Source organism: Mus caroli, unplaced genomic scaffold (genome assembly GCF_978045245.1).
Source record: "Mus caroli unplaced genomic scaffold, Mus_caroli_1 scaffold_13, whole genome shotgun sequence".
In the NCBI taxonomy this organism is placed as follows: Eukaryota; Metazoa; Chordata; class Mammalia; order Rodentia; family Muridae; genus Mus; species Mus caroli.
Window position 1 is genome coordinate 111,403,632 of NW_028227268.1, and position 22,438 is coordinate 111,426,069.

General features: G+C 43.2%; 1 protein-coding gene across 6 annotated transcripts in view; it reads left to right on the plus strand.

Annotated features, from left to right (window-relative positions):
* Grb10 (growth factor receptor bound protein 10) overlaps positions 1-22,438 on the plus strand; it is a 104,466-nt gene that overhangs the window by 9,891 nt on the left and 72,137 nt on the right. The window contains exon 1 of one of the 6 annotated variants that reach the window (XM_029483449.2): positions 953-1,100. The exons of 2 other annotated variants lie outside the window; for them this stretch is intronic. In XM_029483449.2, coding sequence (XP_029339309.1) covers positions 1,095-1,100 — 6 coding nt within the window. In that variant the 5' untranslated portion in view covers positions 953-1,094. Of the gene's footprint in view, positions 1-952; positions 1,101-1,465; positions 1,995-22,438 lie in introns of those variants that run through there. 3 more of the 6 variants (XM_085829105.1, XM_029483450.2, XM_029483451.2) reach the window with 3 other exon arrangements.

The window sequence follows — 22,438 nt, forward strand, 5'->3', positions numbered from 1 at the left end:
TTGAGTTAACACTGAGTCAAAAATATTCAGAAAAATTGCTTTTCTCTTGACCATGCTCAGACTTTTTCATGTCATTATGTAGAAATAATATACTATAGCAAGTATTTGTAAGCATTTATATTGTGTCAGACATTATAAATCTAGGGATGTGTAAGGATGACTTAAAGTACATGGGGAAGATGCTCATAGGCTGTATGTAAAAAAAAAATCTATCTTATAGAGACTTGAGCATCTGTAGATTTTGATACCTGTAGGGTTCTAGAACCAATCTCCCAAGGATACTAACAAACAGTGTGTGTGTGTGTGTGTGTGTGTGTGTGTGTGTGTGTAAAATCACAACTATCTCCTATCCTCTTAAATGCTTATATGTTGCTTCCTTTGTTGCAGCTGTCTGTATGTCTGTCTGTCTGCCTGTGTGTATGTGTGAGAGAGACAGAGCTAGTGCATAGCAGATGCTTGCTATAGAGTATTATTTTGCTAGCTAATTCTATATATGGCACCACACTTTCTCACTGAGATAGAATGGTGGGTGTTTGTTGGCTTCCAAAAGGAGCCTTTCCTTTCTGATGTTCCTGCTTTGACATTTTGGGGGAAGGGTTTGAGATGAAAATGATTCTGGATACTGAGGTTCTCTAGCCATGGTCACTCAGAGCTCCCCTCCTCTCGCAGGTCAAGAAAATGGTGTTTCTGGTGTAATTCACCACCCATTCCTGAGCTCTGTATGTGGTTTAACCAGTGGACATGGTGGACTTTTGGCATCATGAGAGCTGCAGGCGCCGTTCCTGTTCTTGCCCATCAGAGCGAAGGGGGGAGTGGGGGAGGGGAGGACGAGAAGCTAAGAGCAAGAGGTTCTTCAGGGTTGCCATGAGAACCAGGGATCCGGGGATTGGGCAGCAGAGGGCCCCCGCTGGGCCTCGGGGCGTGGCTGCGTCACATGGGTTTGGTCCTAGGGTTCCTGTAGTGCGCAAGGACCAGCCGCGTCCCTCGTCCTCCCGGTCGTCAGGGGTGCCCAGTCAGTTCCCTGGAAGCTGAGAAGAGCGGTAGAGGACCAGGGACCAGCTCAGCAGGACAGGCTTCCCAGCACCTGTGCTATAATGGGGGTGGGTCTAGACGGGCATTTTTTTTTAGGTGGAGGGGGGTTGGCCCCCTTGCTGGGATGGCTATTCGGGAGGCTGTGTTGCTTCGCTTAGCGTGTTGGCCCGTGTCGGCGCGTGTCTGCCTATGTCTGTGCGTGTGGGCGCCTGTCAGCCGTGTTGGCGCGTGCCGGCGCGTTCCGGAGCATGCTGGCGCGTGCCGGGCTCGTGTTGGCGCGTGCCGGGCTCGCGTTGGCGCGTGCCGGGCTCGCGTTGGCGCGTGCCGGGCTCGCGTTGGCGCGTGCCGGGCTCGCGTTGGCGCGTGCCGGCGCGTGCCGATTTGTACTGGAGCGTGCCGGCGCGTGCCGGTTTCTGGAAGCGCGTGCTGGTTTGTAGGCGCGTGCCAGCGCGTGCAGGCCTGTGTTTGGCGCGTGCCGGCTTGTGTTGGCGCCTGCCGGCCTGCCGCGATCTTTCGTCTCTGAGCGGCACGGCCCTGTTGGTTCGTTTAGGAGCTAGTTTGCTGTGTCGGTTTGTGTTGGCGCCTGTGGGCCAGTGTTAGCGCATGTAACACGTATGTTGGCGCGTGTTGCCGCGTGTCGGCCCGTGTTGCTGCGTGTCAGCGCATGTTGCCGCATGTCGGTGCGTGCCTGCTGGGCCTCCACGCTCCTCTAGGCTCCAGAACCCTTTTTCTGAGCCGTAGGCCCTTAGCTGGGGCGGAGCCTTGGCGAACCCCAGCGAGCCGCGGGGCCGAGCGCTGTCCATGAGGAGCGCTGTCCACGCGCTGGGTGCTGCCGGGTTCGGGAGCTGTCCGCTGGCCCCGGTAGCGCGCACGCAGCGACCCCGTGTGGCGAAGTCTGTGCTAGCCGGCTCTCCAGGTACGCAGGTGGGCTCCGCCATCCTCAACATTCCGGGGGACTCGGGGTAAGAGAAGACATGCTGAAGTCATGGTGGTCATTTAGAAAGGGTTCACCTCCCGAAATCTGCAAAGGTCCAAGTGGTGGGCAGCTCCTGCGAGCTCGCGAGCACGAATGGCCCCGGGCTCGGCACGCTGTTGCGCGGCTGGCTGTCGGCTGGCTGTCGGCTTGCTTGCTTGCCGGCGCTTGCTTGTCGGCTCGCCTACCGGCTCGCCTACAGTCCGGGATCGCGCGAGCCTGGGTGGACCGTAGCCATAGGATAGAATTATGTAACCATTTTTAATCTCAATTTTTAAGATATTATGTAACAAGTAGTAACTGTACCCACGTAGACCTGAAAATTGGAACGTGGAGACGTAGTGTCTGCTCTCAGCCAAGTGGTAGACAGCGGTTGTGCGAACCAGCTTGGGCTGTAAGCAGACATGGGCATCTGGGGTAACTGAACCTTTTTTCTCTTTAAAAATAGGATACTAAGGTTGACCTGGTCATCTTTTAACCTCACTGGAGAATAGTCTAGTATATGAGCCTCGGATAAATGCACATTGGCACTGTAAATCTTTATTCATAAAACCTTTTATTTCAATGAAAGAAAATGTCAATTAATTAAAATTGGATGACAGAGATTTTGTCGTCATTTCTGTTTTTGATTGAGCTCAACAAATTGTCCACATGACCATAGCCGCTATTCCTTCCCCATTGACGTAGATCTTCAGAGAAGCAGTCAGATCACCTGTTTACATTTTGACTGCCCTTCTCATCAGCTGCCATTTTCCTGTTGATGGCAGGAGCCACTGCCAGTGTATTGATAAGAGGCCTGGACAGAGCATTCACCCAGGCAGCTGCTGGCTGGGGACATTGCTGTCTATATTAGCAAATAGTTTCATTTCTGGACCAGTGAGTAAAAAGTGAGTGTTTTTCATTTTTGGTCTGTCTGAATTTGGAATGTAGTGAATGACTGCAGGGATTTTGACCTGTTGGTAGCCAAGGCCTTCAGCCTCGGCCTTCATTTTCTGCATGTCCCTGGTTTTTGGGTTTTTTTTGTTTGTTTTTTGTTTTTGTTTTTGGGTTTTTTTGTTTTTGGGTTTTGGGGGTTTTTTGTTTTGTTTTTGGGTTTTGGGGGGGGGGTTTGTTTTGTTTTTGTTTTTGTTTTTATTTTTGTTTTTGCTTTTGGTGGTGTTGGCTTGAGTGGAATACTTGGTAATGGTCCTGTGCATTACCTTTTAGCCCCTCATATCCAGCCCCTCATATCCACCAGATGGGGTGAGGATGGGGGAGATGATGGGCTGGGGTGAGGATGGGGGAGATGTTGGGCTGGGGTGAGGATGGGGGAGATGTTGGGCTGGGGTGAGGATGGGGGAGATGATGCTGGGGTTGGGGTGAGGATGGGGGAGATGATGGGCTGGGGTGAGGATGAGGGAGATGATGCTGGGGTTGGGGTGAGGATGGGGGAGATGATGCTGGGGTTGGGGTGAGGATGGGGGAGATGATGGGCTGGGGTGAGGATGAGGGAGATGATGCTGGGATTGGGGTGAGGATGGGGGAGATGGTGGGGTGGGGTGAGGATGGGGGAGATGATGCTGGGGTTGGGGTGAGGATGGGGGAGATGATGGGCTGGGGTGAGGATGGGGAGATGATGTTGGGGTTGGGATGACTAAGATTTTCCTTTTCATCAGTCCTGAGAAGCAAGACTTCCCACTTAAGTGACACTTCCCATTTAGGGTTTCACACAACTCTGCACTTAATTGTGGGGATAGGTATGAGGTGCCCATGTGGACTTACAACTGAATTCCTGTTGTGTTTCTTGCCCCTCCCCATGTCTGGACTAGAAATCAGGGATTATAGCTCCTGCCTAGCAGTATTGAGAATTGTGTACTAACGGTTAGAAGAAGGCAGCAGATGGAGTTAATGGCAATTTCACTACCAGTCTGAAGGGGGTGGGAGTAGTGCCAGATTGGTAGAATTAAAATGTGAGTTATTTTTGTTCTTAAACCCTCTCCTAAGGATTTCCATCACCAGTTACTCTTCTCAGTGTCATGTAATTACCACCCAAAACTGGGCTTTGGAAATTTCAGAGAACAGTGCATCTTTTGAATTTTAGAATTAGGTGACATTTAGGCGACAGTCTGAATTCACTGACTTTCAACCTTTGTGGTCCCACAAAAACCAGACAGTTCCATACTTATGACGTAGAAAGAATGCCTTATGAAGCTTTCTTGGGTTAGAACAGGTGAACATGCCATCGTAGACCTGGGGGACTGTGGTCTGATGATACCCAGGGTAGCAGGGTATTGGGCAGAGGTAGGGAGGGGTTATGACCTTGGAGCGCATACTGCTCAGCCCACATCTTCAGACTCCATTTAGCCCTTGCTGCATCAGAAATGGAATCTACCATCACTGTGAGGCCCGTTGGAGATTCTTTAATTTTTTTTTTAATTTATACATTTTATTTAGAGAGTGGCTCAGGCACAGACCATGTGTAGATGTCACCAAACAATGTAAGTCCTCTTCTTTCACCATGGGGGACCTAGGGATTGAACCCAGGTTGCTGTGCTTGATGGCAAATGCCTTTATTTGATGAACCATCTCACCAGCCCCCATGGCTGGTTCCTAATGGACATGAAGCTGGAGAAGAGATGCTGTGTTCTGAGCCTTGTAACCACGTGGGCTTTGGGGTACTAGGGCAAAAGGTTGGCAACTTCTTCTGGCAGAGTTACTGCCTAACTAGAGGGACAACAGCAAAATGAGGGGTGGTGTGGAAGCAGTCTTAGCCCTTTGGACTCTGGGAAGTCTGGGAGAGTGTGTCATAAGAGTTCCTTTGTTTGAGCCATCTTGTTCTCTATTTCATCCCATTTTAAAAAGGGAGTCGACCTGGGCCCCAGGATTCCAGCTTCCACCAGTGCAGGACACTGAAAGGCAAATCTGACAGTTGGTACAGCCACTCATCACATCCAAAATTGTTTGAATGGACCGCATTTGTTTGTAATCCATAGAATACACTGTAGAGGGTACATGACTGGAGATAGTTTGACTCAATTTTTTTTAATTTAAATTTTTTGATAGTTTCATAAGTGAATTACAATAGTTATCATTTCTAATCTAGACAGTAAGTTTTTCAACTTTATGATGCTATGCAAACAACATACATTCAATAGAAACCCTACTTTGAATTTTGATTGCTTCCTGGCTTAGTGACATGCTAGAAGTTCTCCCGTGTTCTTTGGCTAAGGCTAGAGCTCTAGTCAGCCATGATATGCTGAGAAATAAGGCTAACACTTCACAGTGTACTGAGTTGCAGGCTTGCTCTGTAGAGTGGGTATGTTATATGCTGTTCAAGTGTAGTATTTTAAACTTACAAGCCATTGCCAGTCAAGGATTGTGTATGCAGGTGGACACAACCCAATGTTTTGCCTCATTCCTGAAGCCATCAGTGCCTGAACCCCTTCTATAGATGATTATTTGATTTTTTTTTCCCAGTATTCTCCTTCCTTGTTTCCAGCTAAGTGGGCTTTTTTCCCTCAAGACTGTTGGGAGTTAAAGAGTAAGGAGATGGTGAGTTGAGGTTGGGAGGTGACGAATCAACATTTACTTGACTCCGCTTTATGGGGACAGGGGCTTTAGGACTGTTCACTTCAGGAACATTCCTAGTCTGTAGAGCACTTCCTGCAGGCATCAGGAAGCACCAGGGGTGAACTCAGGATGCTTCAGGCTGAAACTTGATATTGATAGCAGGGAGGAAAGAAAATCCTGATGGTATAAATGGGACTTTAAGTCACCTACACATGATTTCTCTCCACTTTGGAGCCAGTCCAGGAGCTCTTTGCCTTTGCTAGCCATGGCCAGGACATAGCAGTTGTTTAGAACTTAAGTGGGGCAAAAATTGCAAGGAGTACCTTGATAGCTTTTGACAAGACCCTCTCCTGTCAACATTCAACAGATGTTTGAGGAATCGGTCTGTTTTCTTGTCTGTTTTCCCAAACGTAGGTTGAAACCAACTACAGTTAGCATGCAAAGTGTTTCCCTATAGGCTCCTGTGTTGAGGACATGGTCCCCAGCTGGCACCATTGCATTGGGACATTGTGGAACCTTCAGCAAACAAAGGAAGTAGGTTACTAGTAGCAGGTAGTGTCTAGACCTGGTTACTGCTGGAGTTTTCTCTGCTTCTTGTGGTAATTTAACCAGCTACCTCATGTTCCTGCAGCACTGAGCTATCCCTCCAACTGAGCCATCTCTGCCATGACATGCCACCGTACCCTCTCAAGCTGTAAGCCAAAAACAAATTCTTCCTCTCATAGTTGCTTTAGTCAAACATTTTGTCACAGCAACTGTAACACATTTAAGAAAAAAAAAAGTAGCTAAATGCGACAATGAAGAATAAATGATGGAAAAAGAGTGGAAGGATAGCTCAGAATGATTGACAAATACAGGAGTCCCTCTCATCCACAGGAGTGCACCCTAAGACCTCCAGAGGAGGCTTGATAGGAACTGAGTTAGATAGCTTTCTATCACTGTTTAACAAATACTGGGAAGAATCAGCAAAAAAGAGGAAAACCCAATTTTAGCTCAGGGATTCAGAGATTTCCTTCCATGGTTGCTTGTCCCCATTCATTTGGGCCGATGGCAGCATGGTACATCATGGTAGGAATAGTATATCCCAGAGCAAAGTGTTCACCTTGTGGTGGCCAATGATAGGGAGAGAGAAGGAGAAGGGCATATTTGAAGCTCTTTAAGGACAAAAATCTCCTTATCGGTCCCATTTCTTGAAGGTTGCAACTGTCTTCTGTAGCTCCAAGGTAAAGGCCAACTGTTTTAACATGCAGTTCTTTGAGAGACATTTAGACCCAAACTATGGCAGTACTGAGCCTGTCCACATTTACATCTGTGGTGAGATTTTATTTATGAATCAGGCACAGTTTGCTTATTTTGGAATTATCCATTTATCGTCAGATATTGGCTGACCACAGGTAACTAAGACCACAGAAAATAAAGCCATAGCAAGGAGGGAGGGCTGCTATTAATATTTATTTATTGTCTTGAAGGGAGCTAGCAAGTTTCAGTTCTGACAAGTTAAATGTTAATACTGTTAACGGTTAATATTTAACACTGTTCCACTGTTTGAAAGTGGTGCTCCTTACAGTTAACATGCACAGATCTCTCAGGGCCCCATTGAAATCTGCTGCACTTAGGTATGATATGGGGCCTAGGTTTGGTTTTCCGACCAGTGTGCTATTTGATGTCCAGGCTTTGTGCAGGGAGAACTTACTGTGTTCCCTCTAGTTATCCACCCCCCCCCAATGCTTTTTTCTCTAGAAATTTTCTGTTAAAGGTACATCACACTATCATTAGTAGTGCTATTAATCCAGGAATATTAGTGAAATCTTTTCTGTCATTAGCCCTGCATGGTCATAAGTAGCATTCTTAGATGTTGTTAGATTCTTAGATGTGTGTTTTTCCGCTATTTATATTTGAGGTACCCTGTTTGCAAATTCATTTACATTCCTGTAGGTTTTATGTAGTAGGTTTTCCTTCATTTAGAATGGTGCAACCCGTAAACGTTTGGAAATCTAGAATGGATTAGGAAACTCTTCGTGACTTTCTATGAGCTGGTGCGTTCTTTATCATCCTTGCCATGTGGGGGATTGAAAACAAGGCCTCAGACACTCAAGCTGAGCCCTTGACCACTGAGTAGCTTGCTTTGCATTTGTACACTTTAACACCTTGCTTCTCCAGGGGCCCCTGCATACTGTCTTCACCTCTTAATAAGGTAAGGACTAGGAAGGGCCTTTCACAGTGTGTCTACAGCGACAACAGAGATGTCCCACTGAGGCTCTTGCCCTGTCTCATGTCAGCATGAAGTCGTATCCTGAAAGGTAGGTCTAAGCTGTCTCATTAGTAACCCTGTTAAGGGAAGTGACAAAAAATTAGCTTTCATTGTATCTGAACATGTGACTACATTCTAAGATTATTAATTCACTCCTCTACTTTGTTTAGTGCTACCTTAAAAAAAAAATCTGACATCAAAATACCTCTCTGGGTAATAAAAGCACTACTAAATTTTTGTATTCATGCCTGTTCTAGTTGCTCAATGGATGTATTAATAGAGCCCATTGGACTTTGGGTTCCATTCCTTGTCACCTTTTTATCAAGAATCACCCTGGTTTATGTTGAGATATTGAGCAACTCAGCACTTTCCTGAAGGTCCCTGGCCAAAGAAGCTTAGGAAGCAAGGAAGCTAATGGTTTTTTTGTTTGTTTTTTTGTTTGTTTTTTGTTTTGTTTTGTTTTGTTTTTTTGTGGCAGCACTTTCCAGAAAAGTCACTGTGCTCCAATGTACTGTGATACTTAGGGGATACTTGTGAGAGTGGGGTAGGGGTTGACGTTAGAGCCTCACACATTCAGGTAAGCACCCTACCACTGAGCTACCTCGCTAAGCACCTCTTTATTAGATGAAGTTACTAGTGCTGCTTCTGGTGTCATATCTGAGGACACCATTATCAAACCCCTCATGAAGATTTTTTTCCCCATGCTTTTGTCTCATAGTTGAACAGAGATATTTTACTTCTGCCTTTCCCACTGGGTGCTTTGTATTGGTATTGTCATTATGTTTCCTCTTACTTGTCCTGGATAGGACTTTCAAATTAAACCATGCTGCAAAAAAGCAGTAAAGGGAAGGACCTGTCTTGTTTTCCATCTTAGAGGAAATGCTTTCACTCTGCAGCATGGCATCACTTACAGGCTTTTCACAGTACTTAGCCCACTATAGGATAGTGGTGTTCAGTTCCTTTCCCCTGGGATAGTTTTTAAGGAAGAACCCAGATCTTTTGATATTACTGTGGTTACTTGTAAGGTGTTTTGTTCGGTGGCCTTTTGTAACAGGTGTGCATAATTTGCAACATTCTTTGCTCTATTTTTTAATTCTTGAGGTCATAGAGGTAGTGACAGTGACAAGTAAGATCGCCTGGAGATACACCCCAACATCACAGTTGCTTAACAATTCTTAGTTTATTCTCAGAGTTAGTATACTCTTATCACATTAAAGTTAGATTGAGTTTATACTACTCTCTCAGGGCCAACCTTGGCTTTTCAACGGAGAACATTGTACACTATACTATACCAAGTCCTCAGAAGTAAGAGGTATGATAAGGCCCTTGCCCCATTTGGAAAGTGCCTCATGTTCCCAGGTCAGAAATAGATCCTTGAAGAGCTGTGCTCAGTCCCAGATGTGGTGGCCTGACCACAGACAGAACGTGGTTGGACGTTCCAACCCATTGGGAGGCCTGGGATACACAGTTGTTCACTGGAGCCTCACGGTCCATTCCTCACAGGCAGCAAATTCTTAATGTCACACATTTGGAACAGACTAATACAGATAGGGTGTGTCCGTATAAGCTGGGCACTGTTGCTCCTCTGTGGCTGGGGACATCTTCTCTGGGACTCTGGTGAATGTTTTTAAGCTTAGCCTCTGAGCTCATATTGGCAAAGAGAAAATAGTCAAGCTCTGGCCACCTCTGGGTGTTGTCCACCCCAAAGAGGCTGTATTTCACAAAGGGGTAAGGCTAAAAAATTCTTGGAAACTAGAAATACTGGAAGTGTGACACATTTTCCTTGTGTCTCTTCCTCATGTGTGTGACTTGTCCCAAAGGCAGCTAAAGAACATTCTCCCTGGTGGGACTGTACACCATGCCAGAATCAGCATACAGGCTGGGGTATGGGGAGCACAGCTGAGCCAGTCTTCAAGGTGCCGACCTCTGGGTGCCTCCTGACAGCAGAATGGAAGGAATTGTCCTACCCTGGGCCACTGGCCATGTGCAGCATGCTGGGTATCAAGTGAAAATTTATGAAACCTGGTGTGGTTGTTTTAGATTTCTTTTTGAAGAAGTAAAAGCACTCAAAGGGGTTCTTATCCTATGAGATCTTTTCTCCATGCTGACTTGGAGGATTGAGTTCAAGTGGCTCAACTACCTTCAGACTGCCCTAGGTATGCATTGAAGTTCTTCATGACTGACTGGTGAAACCTTGGTTCCCAGGGGAGCTACTTTAGGTTTGTGGGCTATGGAGGCAAAGGACACTGTATACAAAACATTTGTTAAGTTGTAGATCCCAAGACCCATTGCTCCATTAAAAATGACTAAAGGACCTAAAAACTTGTGGCTAAATGGCTACATAAATTGATAATCACTCCCCAACACACACTCCTTATTTTCTGGTTTCAGTCTTGCTCTTTAGTTAAGGATGACCCTAAACTTCTTTTCTTCCTGCCTCTATTTCTAGAGTACTATGCATTACAGGCATATACCACCATACCCAGCCTTTTAAAAATGTATTGTACATTTTTTTAGTGTAGTGTAAATTCAGGGCCATGAATGGTAGGTAGACACTCTACCAAATGAGCTATATCTGCCAGTATTTACCACTTGGAGACATCAAAGCAAAGATATATTTTTAAATTGTTCTACCTTTAAAACAAAGTATAATGTCACTTATAGAAAGTACAGTATTAAAAAATCTGAGGTAGCCCATTGCTCAAGTCCTCCTAGTGTCAAGTGAAGAAGGCTGTCCTGTGAATCCAGAACAATCAACCTATCCTAGGAAAAGAATGAGGGGGAGGCTAGAAAGATTGTATTATAGTCTCTTAAAAGTAATTCTGGCTTGATACTTGAGTGCAAGTAGCTAACTCTTCCCTGCCCCGTATTTGCTAAGCTTGTATAGTGAACCTGATATGAACAGGTCTACTGACAGACAAGCTCTATCTTCAATCACTCTTACCAGTTGGAGGCCAAAGAATCAATGCTAGTGTTATTCTCATACCATCTGAGAATACTTTAGAACAAAGTAGCTATTTGGCAGTGATGAGGATGACCAGGGAGTGATGAGATGGCCTTTTGTCCACAGGGCTATAGGTTTTAGAGGTTCAGAAGGAAGAGTGTTGCAAAGAAAGCAGCTTTCCTTCAATGACTCCTGTCTAGGGCAGTCTTTCAGAGCTACAGAGATATAGCTGTGGTACATCCCATCAGAAGGCTTTGCTGCCTGAAGAACAAAGGTCAACAGCTTAAGTTCCCTTCCGGACCCCCTGAGGGCAAGCCCAGCTAGAACACATTTAAACACTTGCTTACCTGCAGTTTTTGCAGAACTGATAAACGTAATGGCTGACCATGCATGCCACAACCTGTTTGTCTTTCCATACTCTTTATTCCTGGGTCTTGAGCAATGATAAGAGTTGGCCACACTACTCATGACTTGTATCCCTAGGCTTATGGAAGCAAAGTTAGGGCTCATATTGAAGATGTAGAAATAACTGAGGGTATTAAGACTGAGAATATGGTGAGGATCCAGAAAATTATAATTCAGTAATTAATAATAGTTCATGTGACTTAGACTGAAGCACTTAATTGGCCCATTGTGTTTAGGTGTGAGGAGGAAAGGAGAGCTACTCAAGGGCACAGGCAGTTTGGGTGAATTCAAAGTACAATAAGTATCATGATTTGAATTTGTCCTTTGCATGTCTCTTTGTTGAGAACTGAATCTCTAAGGTCCTGTGTCAGTAGTATATAGATCTCTGAGATCCGTGGATGGGTAATAAGGTTTAGATGAGTATAGGAGACTCCCATGGTGGTATTAGTGAGTTTACAAGAAGAGGCTAGCTGCAAGCTGGGATATTTGTTCAGTTGTACCATGTGATGCTGCCACCATGTTCTGATGAACCAAAAAGGCCCTTGCCAGATGCCAAGCAGATGCCAGGGCCATGCACTTGAACTTGGCAGCATCTAGAACCATGAGCAAATAAACTTCTATTTATAAATTATCTAGGCTCAGATATTTTGATATCTCAGCAGAAGATGGGTAAGGGTGGCACGTCTATGCTTCTTAGCTCATGGGCCCTGCAGTGCTGGGGGATGGGTGGGTAACAAGGATTCTGGGAAATAAAACAGTATGTATATCTGAAGAGAAGGGGTGGCTGCTGTCAGCAGTAGAGGTAGAAATAGATGGCTCTCCGTTGCTTTTATAGCTAAGGTTAGTTAGGCTGGTAGATAGGGTGAAAGGTATATAGGAATGGTGGAGGGCCCATGATGTACTTTGATGGGTGCCCAATATGTGAACAGAATTAATGGAAGAGGAAAGCAGGATTTCGGAGGGCCAATTTAGGTTGTTTGAAGTTTTCTATGTGTTCTGTGGGCAGAAAGCATCAGCTCAGCAAGGGAACTCTCTGTACATTGGGTGTGAAATGAGCTGCGTTTCCCTATCCCACAGGAGTGGTGAAAGAAGTACCTCCAACCTGTGAAAGGAGTGTGTTTCTACACCGGCTCTCTCAGGCTCCTCTATAAAAGCCTTCCATTCTCTTCAAAGAATCTCATGTCTGTCTATGTTTGGAGAATATTTAATGCTTTTGTGAATGAAACGATTTTTTTACCATCAGCTTTCTAATTACCACATTACTAGTGGGGTAGGAGGGGGTTACAGCCTGCTCCCAGATTGAAACCTTATTGAATGTTCACCTTGGTTCTGATAGATTGTCCTTCATTTCATCTGTAAAGAACAATGAATTTTTTTTCAAAATCTGTTTTCCTATTCCCCATTCCCTTTGCATTTCTGTTTATTATTTCACCATGTGATCTTTGGCCCCTGGGGTAGTTAGGGCTCATGGTGTGTGGGCTTTTTGCCTTTGATGTAAGGGGAATGGCCTTGTTTTGCTCTTTTTTTTTCTTTTTGAACTACTTGTCTGCTGGAATATGGCTTATGCAAGGCATATACCAGGCATAAGATTAAGGGTCTATCACCAAAATCCTCAAGCAAGCAGGAGATTTTTTTTCTCTTGCCAACTGATATTTTTTTTAAAAAATAATAATAAGGTGAAAGACATGACTCAGTCAGTAAAATGCTTACTCTGCAAACAGGAGTTGGACCCACAGCACTCACATACAGCAGGCCTAGCCATGCACATCTCTAGTCCCAGTGTTACGGACAAAGACAAAGGTCCCTGAAGCTTGCTGACCAGCCAGTCTAGCCAACTGGTGAGTTCTAGGTTCAGTGAGTGATATTGCTTACCTTTCTGTTCAGTGATAAAATATCATGGGCAGAAACAAATGAAAGAGTTTATTTGGGCTTATGGTTGCAGAGGGAGAGTCCATAATGATGGAGAAGAAGGCACTGAAGCAGATAGCCAGAGCAAAAAGCTAGCTGGTCACATTTTGTTACATAGGAAGCCAGAAAAGTGAAGTGGAAATGGAACAAGGCTATAAACTCTTACCCACCCCACGCCCCCATGACACTCTTCTCTAGCAAAGCTCTACATTCTAAAAGTTCCATAACCTTAAAATCAGGGTCACTAATTGGACACCAAATGTTCAAATATATGAGCCTGTGGGGGACAATTTTCACTCATACCACCACAGTGACTCTGTCACCAAAAGTAAGCAAAAGTAAGATATAGAGCAATTGATGAAAGCATCTGACATTGACCTCTTTTTTACATGTGCTCACACATGTGCACACACACATGAACATACTCCTGTTTATGTACCACGTACATACACACAAGTACTTCACCTGTTGTTTTTTTGAGGTGGGCTCTCTCACGGAATCTGTAGCTCCCATGTGTGCCCTTTTACAAGGGTTCTGGGGATCCAAATTCAGATCTTCTTGCTTACACAGCAGGTATTTTTGTCAATGGAGTTATCTGCCCAGACCACTTCTATATTTTAAAGATGCTAGCTTTCAAATTCAGGGCCCCACACAGGCTAAGTCATTGTGCTGCCATCAAGGAATACTGCATCTCTTAGATTTAATTGTTGGTTCACATTGAAGCTGCCCATATGTTCTAGCCATACCATTCTAAAATTTCATGATTGATTTTTTTTTTAATTTGCCTTTTCTTTCATTCCTACTTATTCGTGTATTTCTTAATTTATCCTATTAGTACCTTACTTTGTGAAATCATAGTAGTCTCTTGTATCTTTCCCATGTGGAATTTGCATTTTTAAATTTAGTCTGTCTCCTTTCAAGAAGGCCTAGGCTTCCCTGCAGCCAACCAGGCTGAATATCTTTGTTGTGAAAGTTGGGATTTGTTGCGTGTCTAAATAGTTACTGTTATTACTCTAAATATTTAGTGTGTGAACGCTAGACAGAAAGAACACTTTATGTTAGCTCAGGAATTTTTGGAAGATACCAAAGATACCAAACAAGAATCAAGAGGTACCTTGTTTCTAGAAAATCTTGGAATAAGCTAAGACATCTGTTTTTTTTTACCAGGTTTTTATATTCCTTAATAAGATCTTAAGTTTTTGTCATGTCTAACTATAAGGCTGCATGAGATATGTTCTCTTGACTGAAAGGAAAACAGATGAAGGAGTTCCATTGGGAGTCAGTAGATGCCTGGCTTCCATGGGAATGGTCAAGGTCAGCCCATGACCATGACATGTTGGTCTGCTTTGGAACATTACCAGAGCCTGCTGTAGGTGCTGTCTGGGGTCATGGTAAGCAATGCCCAGGAGAAGTGTTTATACAGTCTCTGTGGCTATGGATCAACCCTGAGGTCATTGTGGTGGGTTGTATATTAGTTCATTTTGTAAGACTTAAAAAGTGTACTGTTTGTTTTTCCGACTGCAAAGTTTAACATCCATTTTTTTTTTTTTTGAAAATAGACAAACGTGTTTGATGTGGTGACTTTCCACATTTTTTTGTTTTATCTTAGCGATTGACTTCTTGTGCCCACACACACTTTAAAAGCAAGTCTCTAAATCTGAAGGAACATATGTGGCAGAGGCATTAGGAAGTGGGTCTGGGGTATTTAACCAGAATCCAGGAAAAGAATAGATCCAGTGGAGGTAGAAATCTCCAAATATAAAAATTAGAAGTGATGTCATTTCTAAAAAAAAAAAATGATTTAAAGCCATTATCTGTTTTTCTGACATACTGTGTGGAGAGACAGACTGGATTTTGCAAGACAGAGGCCCTTACCCTCTTCCTAATGGCACAGTTGAGTATGGGTCTTAGGGCTTTGGTGTCTAAGTTCCCCAGGAAATAGTTATAAAATGGCTGTTTTAGCTTTCAGTTGCTCCTTCTAGATTGTTCCCATAGTGTCTGCAGCTTCAGGTGCATATATATATATATATATATATATATATATATATATATATATATATATATATACCTAGAGAGAATGATCCTGAATAGGCTATAACTGGTGGTCTGAAATCCAGGAGTAAAAGCCCCCTTGGATCTCTCTGCCCCGTAGTGTTACCAGAGTCTTTCTCCACAACAAGAATTTATTGTGAGCAGCATGGAGGTTCCTTGAGGTGTAGGTCTATTTTTGTTTTGGCATGCCTTCTCAGGGTTGAAGAGACACATCTGAATAGGCAGAAAGCCATCCATAACTACTCCTGGCCCCACTAGGATCATCTGACCAAGTTGTATCTCCCGTGTTTTTCTTTTCTGGTTACATCATTCAAATGGAGCTCTTCCTCAAAGCCTCTGCATTCCAATAGCCTGATCAGGACTGCTTGATGTAGACACAGCATGGAAATGAAGATGCTTTTCACAGTTGGCCTTTCTGGCTTGAAATGTGGTCATCAATAGCAGTTTAAGGAATGGGGCCTTCTGGCAGGAAAGACCTGGTGCTATGACAGGCCCTACTTTTTATTTGAGCTCCAAGAGCTGAGTCTACATTTATCCATTATCATAATTGTTTTGATTTTTCTGGTATTAGCTATTGAATCATGGACTTTACATATACATATATAAGCAAGCAGTCTACCAACAACACACTCTGAACCTTATTGCTATGATTGACAACTTTGAGTCCTCACGAATGTCAGTGGGTAGTAAATAGTGTATGACCCACCAAGCATTGATCGAGGAAGTAATTTCCAGACTTTTTTGTCATAAATTTTTGGGGTATTTTTGTTTGTTGTTTTGAGACCATCCCAACTTACTACATAGACAAAGGTAGCCTTAATCTCTTGGTTTTCCTGCCAGTGACTCTTGAATGCTAGAATTATGGGTATATACAATCATGCCCAGCTTTCAAAACTCACATAACTGTCCATTGTGGGCCTCACTGCCTGGTCTGAAGCACCACTCCACACACTAGTCACTGAGGTAACTGATTACTGTGTTTTCATAAGTCTAGGTCCAGGGTAGAAAGTCTTAGACTTTAGAGAAATCCGGTTAACATTGTTATACCTGTGTTTCCTGGTTCTATTCTTTATCCTAAATCCTAAATGGCTAAGGTAGGGGATGGTGGTGTGTGGATGCTCTGCTCTAGAATATATGTATCTTTTCCAAAACAATACCAGTCTACCGGAGGTCCTGGCAAGGCTCCTCATATCTGTGAGCCCATTTGTTAAGTGACTATCTGACATAAAACTAGACTCATTGGATTAGGTATACTTTCAGTGCATTTTAAACTATTAGTAGATTTGGTCTCACTTTCCTAACTTTTTAAAAATCCATTCCACGCATTTGTTATGAATACCCATTTGATACAGCGCACTGTCCTGGATTCCACAGCCCCCCTTATATAGGGGATACGTTGAATAGAAAGATACTCTCTTCAGAATTTATGCTTCGATTGAAGCCCAGTCCCTTGGCATTTCGGCAGGATGACACAAAATAGAATCAGGATTTGTGGCAGGGGCAGATTGTTGTCAGCCAGGAATGGCTTTGCGGTGTCAGACCAGGGCATCCAGGCCTAGTGTGGGCAAAGCCTGTGGTTTGAACTGAGATGTCCTCTGCAAGCTCCTGTGTGGGAAGTTTGGCTGTCAGCTGACGGGCTTTGGGGAGTGATTACATGCTGAGTGGTCTGACTGAACTGATGGGTTATTCCCTTGATGGGTTCATGGCTCTCAGAATAAATGGGGTCTGCCTTAGAGGAAAGAGGTCACTGAAAGTGTGCCTTTGAAAGGTATATCTAGGTCCTAGCCTCTCTCCATGTCTCATTCTGCACCTCAGCCACCATGAGGTGAGCTTCCTCTCACATATTCTCAGGAGTTCAGGGGAATGGAGGCTGTCAACCATGAACTGACACCATAAGCCATAAACAACAAACCGGTCTCTCTTTGAGGGCGACTCATATTCTTTTGTGGAATTCCCTTACTACTTCATTTTGGCCTCACCTGAGTCACTGTTCTTGGCTAGCCCTGACTTGGTGTTTTCCTGTGTACCCTGTCTCTTATAGATCACACTAGATCATCTCTCACTTGCCTTGACATCCTTGATTAGCCAGCAAGATCATCTGTCACTCCACTTGTGAATAACAGCACTTTAGCTCTTTTTTTGTTTGTTTCAAGAGTGTTTGCTATTCTGATTGCAAACATTTTTACAGTAACTTATTTAAAATCGTCCTTGTCATCTTGATGTTGTTGTCTGTTCTCTTCTCTCAGTTAAGCTGCCATTTTCCTCATTCTTGGTCTGGTGGGCTGTTCTCCATTGTTTTTTAGGCATTGCACCCTGTGTCTCTGAATCCTGATTAACCTTATTCTTAGTGAGCACCTTCCCTCTTGACCTGTAGAATGCACATATTGAAATATTCATGATTGTTGGTACATTTCTGGCAGTATAGGGTGTTAGGTCATTAGGGATAAGGCTTAAGCTTGCTGGTTTTTAAGCAGTGGTGATGCTACTATTGCAGTAGGATGGATGTAGTGCAAGTGAAGAAGCAGTTGATTTGGCATTGTAAGATAAGTTACATAGATCAGACCCAGCAGTCTCAGTGCAGGCACAATCTCTGTAACTTCTGCTGTCATACAGTGGGGTTTGGTGCTCAGAATGTGCACAGATGTTGGGACTGGTGTGCTGGGAAGTAGATGACTGCATGGAGTACATGTCAAAGAGTGCAGTGGTGGTTCTTATGGCAACAGAGAGCAGATAAAGACGAGCAGCAACAGCACACCAATTTGTGCAAGGTGCTGGTCTGTTTGATCACCCATGGATTGACATGGGTCAATAATCTCTCTCCAGAGTGTAGAGGGGGCAACACCCAAACGTTCAGAACCTAGATATTCTTGTTGCTTCCTATTTGAGGTTCTATGCTTGTAAATTCACCTACTTGCTGAAGCTTCCAGATCTATTATTTTGTAGACTTCTGTGGTCAGTCACAGATGTAGGAATAAGAAGCATGCACTCCAGTGGAGATCAGACAAGGATTCTATACTGGAAGCCAATGCTTGTAGTATGCCCTAATTGTCAGTATTGGGTTTTGTTGTTTTGTTTTATTTTGGAGGGAGTTTTTATGTAAATTTTCTGTTAAAATGGCCCTAATACAGTGTTGACATATTTATGACCTCTCACAGAAGCACCATATACCTATGAGCCTTTTCCAGGCTCATTCGTGGCTGCTGTTGTCTTAGCAGGTTATCCTATTGTCTCAGCATCTACAGTATTTTGGGGGGCAGGGGTATTCACTGAAACTTTGATTTTTTTTTCCTTCACAAGTTCATATAATGGCCTCTGAGGGCCTTCCAATCCTGGAACATTGCCTGGCATTAAAAGCTCTCTAAAACCATGGAACAAGATTCCATGAACTCCCCAGGTTTATTTTATTTTATTTTATTTTATTTTATTTTATTTTATTTTATTTTGCCTGCAAAGATGGAGCATACGGATGACATTGCCACTTGGTTCTCCCAGTTATGGGTGGAGGCTAGTCCACTTAAAGCGCAGTTGCAGCAGCTTCTCTGTGTTAGCCTGGGGAAAACGCTTCCCTAGACAGTCACTGTTGAACAGGAAGCCTCTGCAACACTAAATTCAAAAGGCTTTCTCCTTTTGAGTGAATTTGCACTTTCTCAAGTTAGAGCTTCTATGGACAGGATCTTGCCTGCAGGTGTCTTTCCTTCTGTTTCAGTACAGATGCTTTGGCGCGCATACACGCCTCATTTGAAACTTTAACCTTGCTCACAAATTTTACTCACCAAACTTCATAGTTTTAAACTTACTTTCATTCCACTTGTTGTTTCTCTCTGTTAAGGTAAGAATAGTAAGCGATAATCATGCCATAGGTTGAATGTAATGCTACCTTAAAGTTTCTTTGCTAAAGAAATTATCCTTTTAAATTTAGCCTGAAACAAGTTCTCAGGACACAGGAAGAATGTAACCAAGTTATTTTCACTTGTTTTGTTGAGTCAATGAGAAAATATTTAGGCTGTGAAAGCACTGCTTTTCTCCTTAGAACTTAGAAGACTAGAAGGCCAGGAGAAATGCAGACAGTAGATGCCTGGCTTAAGGGTTATCAGAGGAAACAAGGACAACCTAACACTGCTGCATGGAGCACTGAGTCCATGTGCCTTGGGGGAGTCCATATTATACACGCCTCACACCCCCTCCATGAGACCAGGTTGCTGTGCCTCAAAGTCTGATATATAAGGCAGATCCATCCCACCCATTCCACTGAAGAAAGAATGTCATTAATATTAGTATCCCTGTAGCAGAAAGTTCTCATCGGGTGGGGTTTTGCTAAGTGAGGTGCCTCCACTGAGAATGACCTCCCTCCCATACTGTCTCCCAAACTTTCCCTACGTTTCTCAACAGAAATGCCCTGTTCAGTGCTCAGATGCAACATTGGACACTTTCACATGTGTCTTTCAGATGATCTAGGGTCTTTATCCTCGTTCTACATTCTCTGAGTCCAGGCAAAGGATTCAAATGATATCTCTGCCTAGAGTAACCCTGTAAGATGGGAACCTGTCTTGTCTCCCTGGCTTCCTAACTCACATATTTGTGGTAACTCTCACTGGGCAGAGTCCTCACAATAGATTTTCCACCCCACTAGCCCAGCCAACTCTTCTGTAAGGGGAAAAGTATGAAGAGAGTAAGGAGAGGGGTAGGGTGGAGAGGAGGATTTGGAAAAGAGAGCACAAAGCATGGGAGGGAAGTTAAATCATGGAAAAAGCACTTCCTCTCACCTTGCTTTAGAGAACTGCCTTACTAGATTAAAGGCTCAAAGACATATTAGGGGAAAGCCAAGCATTTGGCTTTGTATAAACCCAAACTTACTTTACTATAAAGCCTTGTCTGTTTTGTGGATTTGGAAGGAATGTAGGACTCCAGACTTTTTTCTCTGCTTTTACTTCATCAAGAGTATGTGCCCCAGCCAACTTTGGGGCTTAAATTCTCTACCTGCTCTTTCTGACTTGAAGAGGATTGATCCCTCATCCTTTCTCCAGCCCCACCCACCACCAGTGATCTAGAGCAACAAGACCACTAAAATCTTTAAAGTCTTCGGAATCTCTCCCACTTACTGTTCATAGTGTAGCTATTTTAAAACAAAGTCCCTGTTTATCCCAGTTTTAGTCTTTCCACTGTAGAATCCTACAAATGAAGCCTTGAGGAAGACCGCATTTAAAGTTTGTAGGTACAAATCTGGGAGATTGTTTGCCAGTTAGTGTAGGTGGAAAAACTACAGAGACTATGAAGAGAGAGTTGTTAAGTTAGAAAGTTAGGAAAGAACCACATTGGATATGTTATAGTCTGAGAGACTTGATTTACAGAGCTAGACTCTATCACAATAGGTCTTCTCAGTGGCCAGACACAGAGACTTCACATCCATGCTGATATGGGAAATGTACAAAATTATTTAGGATCCAACAGAAGGAAGCAGAGAGGATTGATCAGACATAGACGTTCAGAGCAAGAATGAGCGTGTCCTTATATTTGTAGAGCTAGAAACATAACATGTAGAATGACTGGCTGGAGCAGAGCCAGTACATGTGTTCTGTATGATAAAAGTTGAGACAGGGTATACTCCATTTTATCTTCACTTTTTTCTAGAGTTTTGATTTGTTCTGATTTTAGTATATTTTTTAACAAAAAAATTATTAAAATTTACAAATTTATTTACCAACATTCCTACCGTTTCCCTTACTATTGTCTTCCTTTTGTTAATCTTTTATTGTTTCTTTTGGTTATGTTGTTGTTGTTGTTGTTGTTGTTGTTGTTGTTGTTGACCTGTTATGTTTGGGTAGCAAGGGGCCTCTGGCCACTTGGCCTACAAATCCTCATTGGACCCAATTGAGCACTGCTTGAGCTTCTAGAACAATCCTAGAAACAAACATTTTTCCTAGGACCACAGTTTTTAGCCTCAAAGATCTTTGCGTTTTTTACAAAATGTATTGCTGTTCTTTGTAATTTAATAATTTTAAATCATCCAAGTGTTTGACAACATTCACAAATGCCCTTTTCCATAAGTATCCAGCAACTCCAATCTAGCATGCAATCATGTGTTCTTTAACCCCAACTCAGGTTTATTCCTTCTGTTAGAAATAAGTTTGGGGTTGTAAGCAAAATCACTCTGATGAATTTAACTCCACAAGGTGGCAACACTTGTGATGGAAGGGTGAGTGATTCACAGAGAGGAAGAACAAGAGGCGTGGTACAGGAAGCTCATGTGGTTTTTTTTCTGCAGCAAATGGTGACTTTGTCTTTTCCCCATTGGGTGGCATCTGACCTCACTGCCTTTTATGGGTTTTGAAAGAATCACTACAAGGAAAAAAAAAAAGGAGTTGGCGACTTAAGGTCTAAAATTATGGCAGGAAAATGAGTTTTACTGGATGGAGCTGGGGATAAAGCATTTGCATAAGGAATTTACAAGGTGAGAAGATTTTTTTAAATGTGCATAAAAAGACTTAAAGGATGGCAATGATAAAAAGATTTGAATTCTTTGTCATCAGCAGAGATTTGGACTGAAGAAACTAGTATTTACTGTTTTTTACACTTCCCTTCACCTATAGGATGAGCCAAAGTCCCCAGTAACAAGTTTTTGAGTTTGCATTTTGTTTTGTTTTTTATTTTTCAGTTTCTCCTTGAGGGTGTTATGGTGTTTGTTTGTTTGTTTGTTTGTTTGTTCTGTAAATGTTTTATTGAAGCTGAACACTCATTCTCCTTTTGTTCTTCTTTTATGTTTCTATTTTAAGAGCAGTGTCTTCATATGTAGCTCTGACTGGCCTATAACTGGTTATGTAGACTAGACTATCCTCAAACTCACAGAGAGCCTCCTGCCTTCTGAATGCTGGGAATAAAAACATTGCACTACCACATTTAACATGTATGTATGTGCACCATATGCATGCAATACCCACAGAAGCCAGAGAGGGAGCTAGAACCCACTGGGCCTAAAGTTACAGATGGTTGGAAGCCTCCAGGTGTGTGCTAGAAACCAAGACCAGGTCCTCTGTATGAGCAACCAGCATTTTTAACCCCAAAGCCATCTCTCCAGTGGTAAATTTTGAATGTTTTAAGAATAGAGACCTAATGTTGTCTCTTTTCCTAGAAGTTACAATGTTAGTTATTATCAGTGTATCATTTTAAAATTTGAATTAGTTTTTCTTGGTCTGTCCCTGAGTCTTACTAAATGATTCTGTGTTCCTGCTTGGTTTTTTTGTGTCTGCTCTGTTTCGGTCTCTTTAAAACTTTTCTATTACAGTTTGCCTCAAATATTTTTTTCAATGTTAGAATATTTGTGAATAAT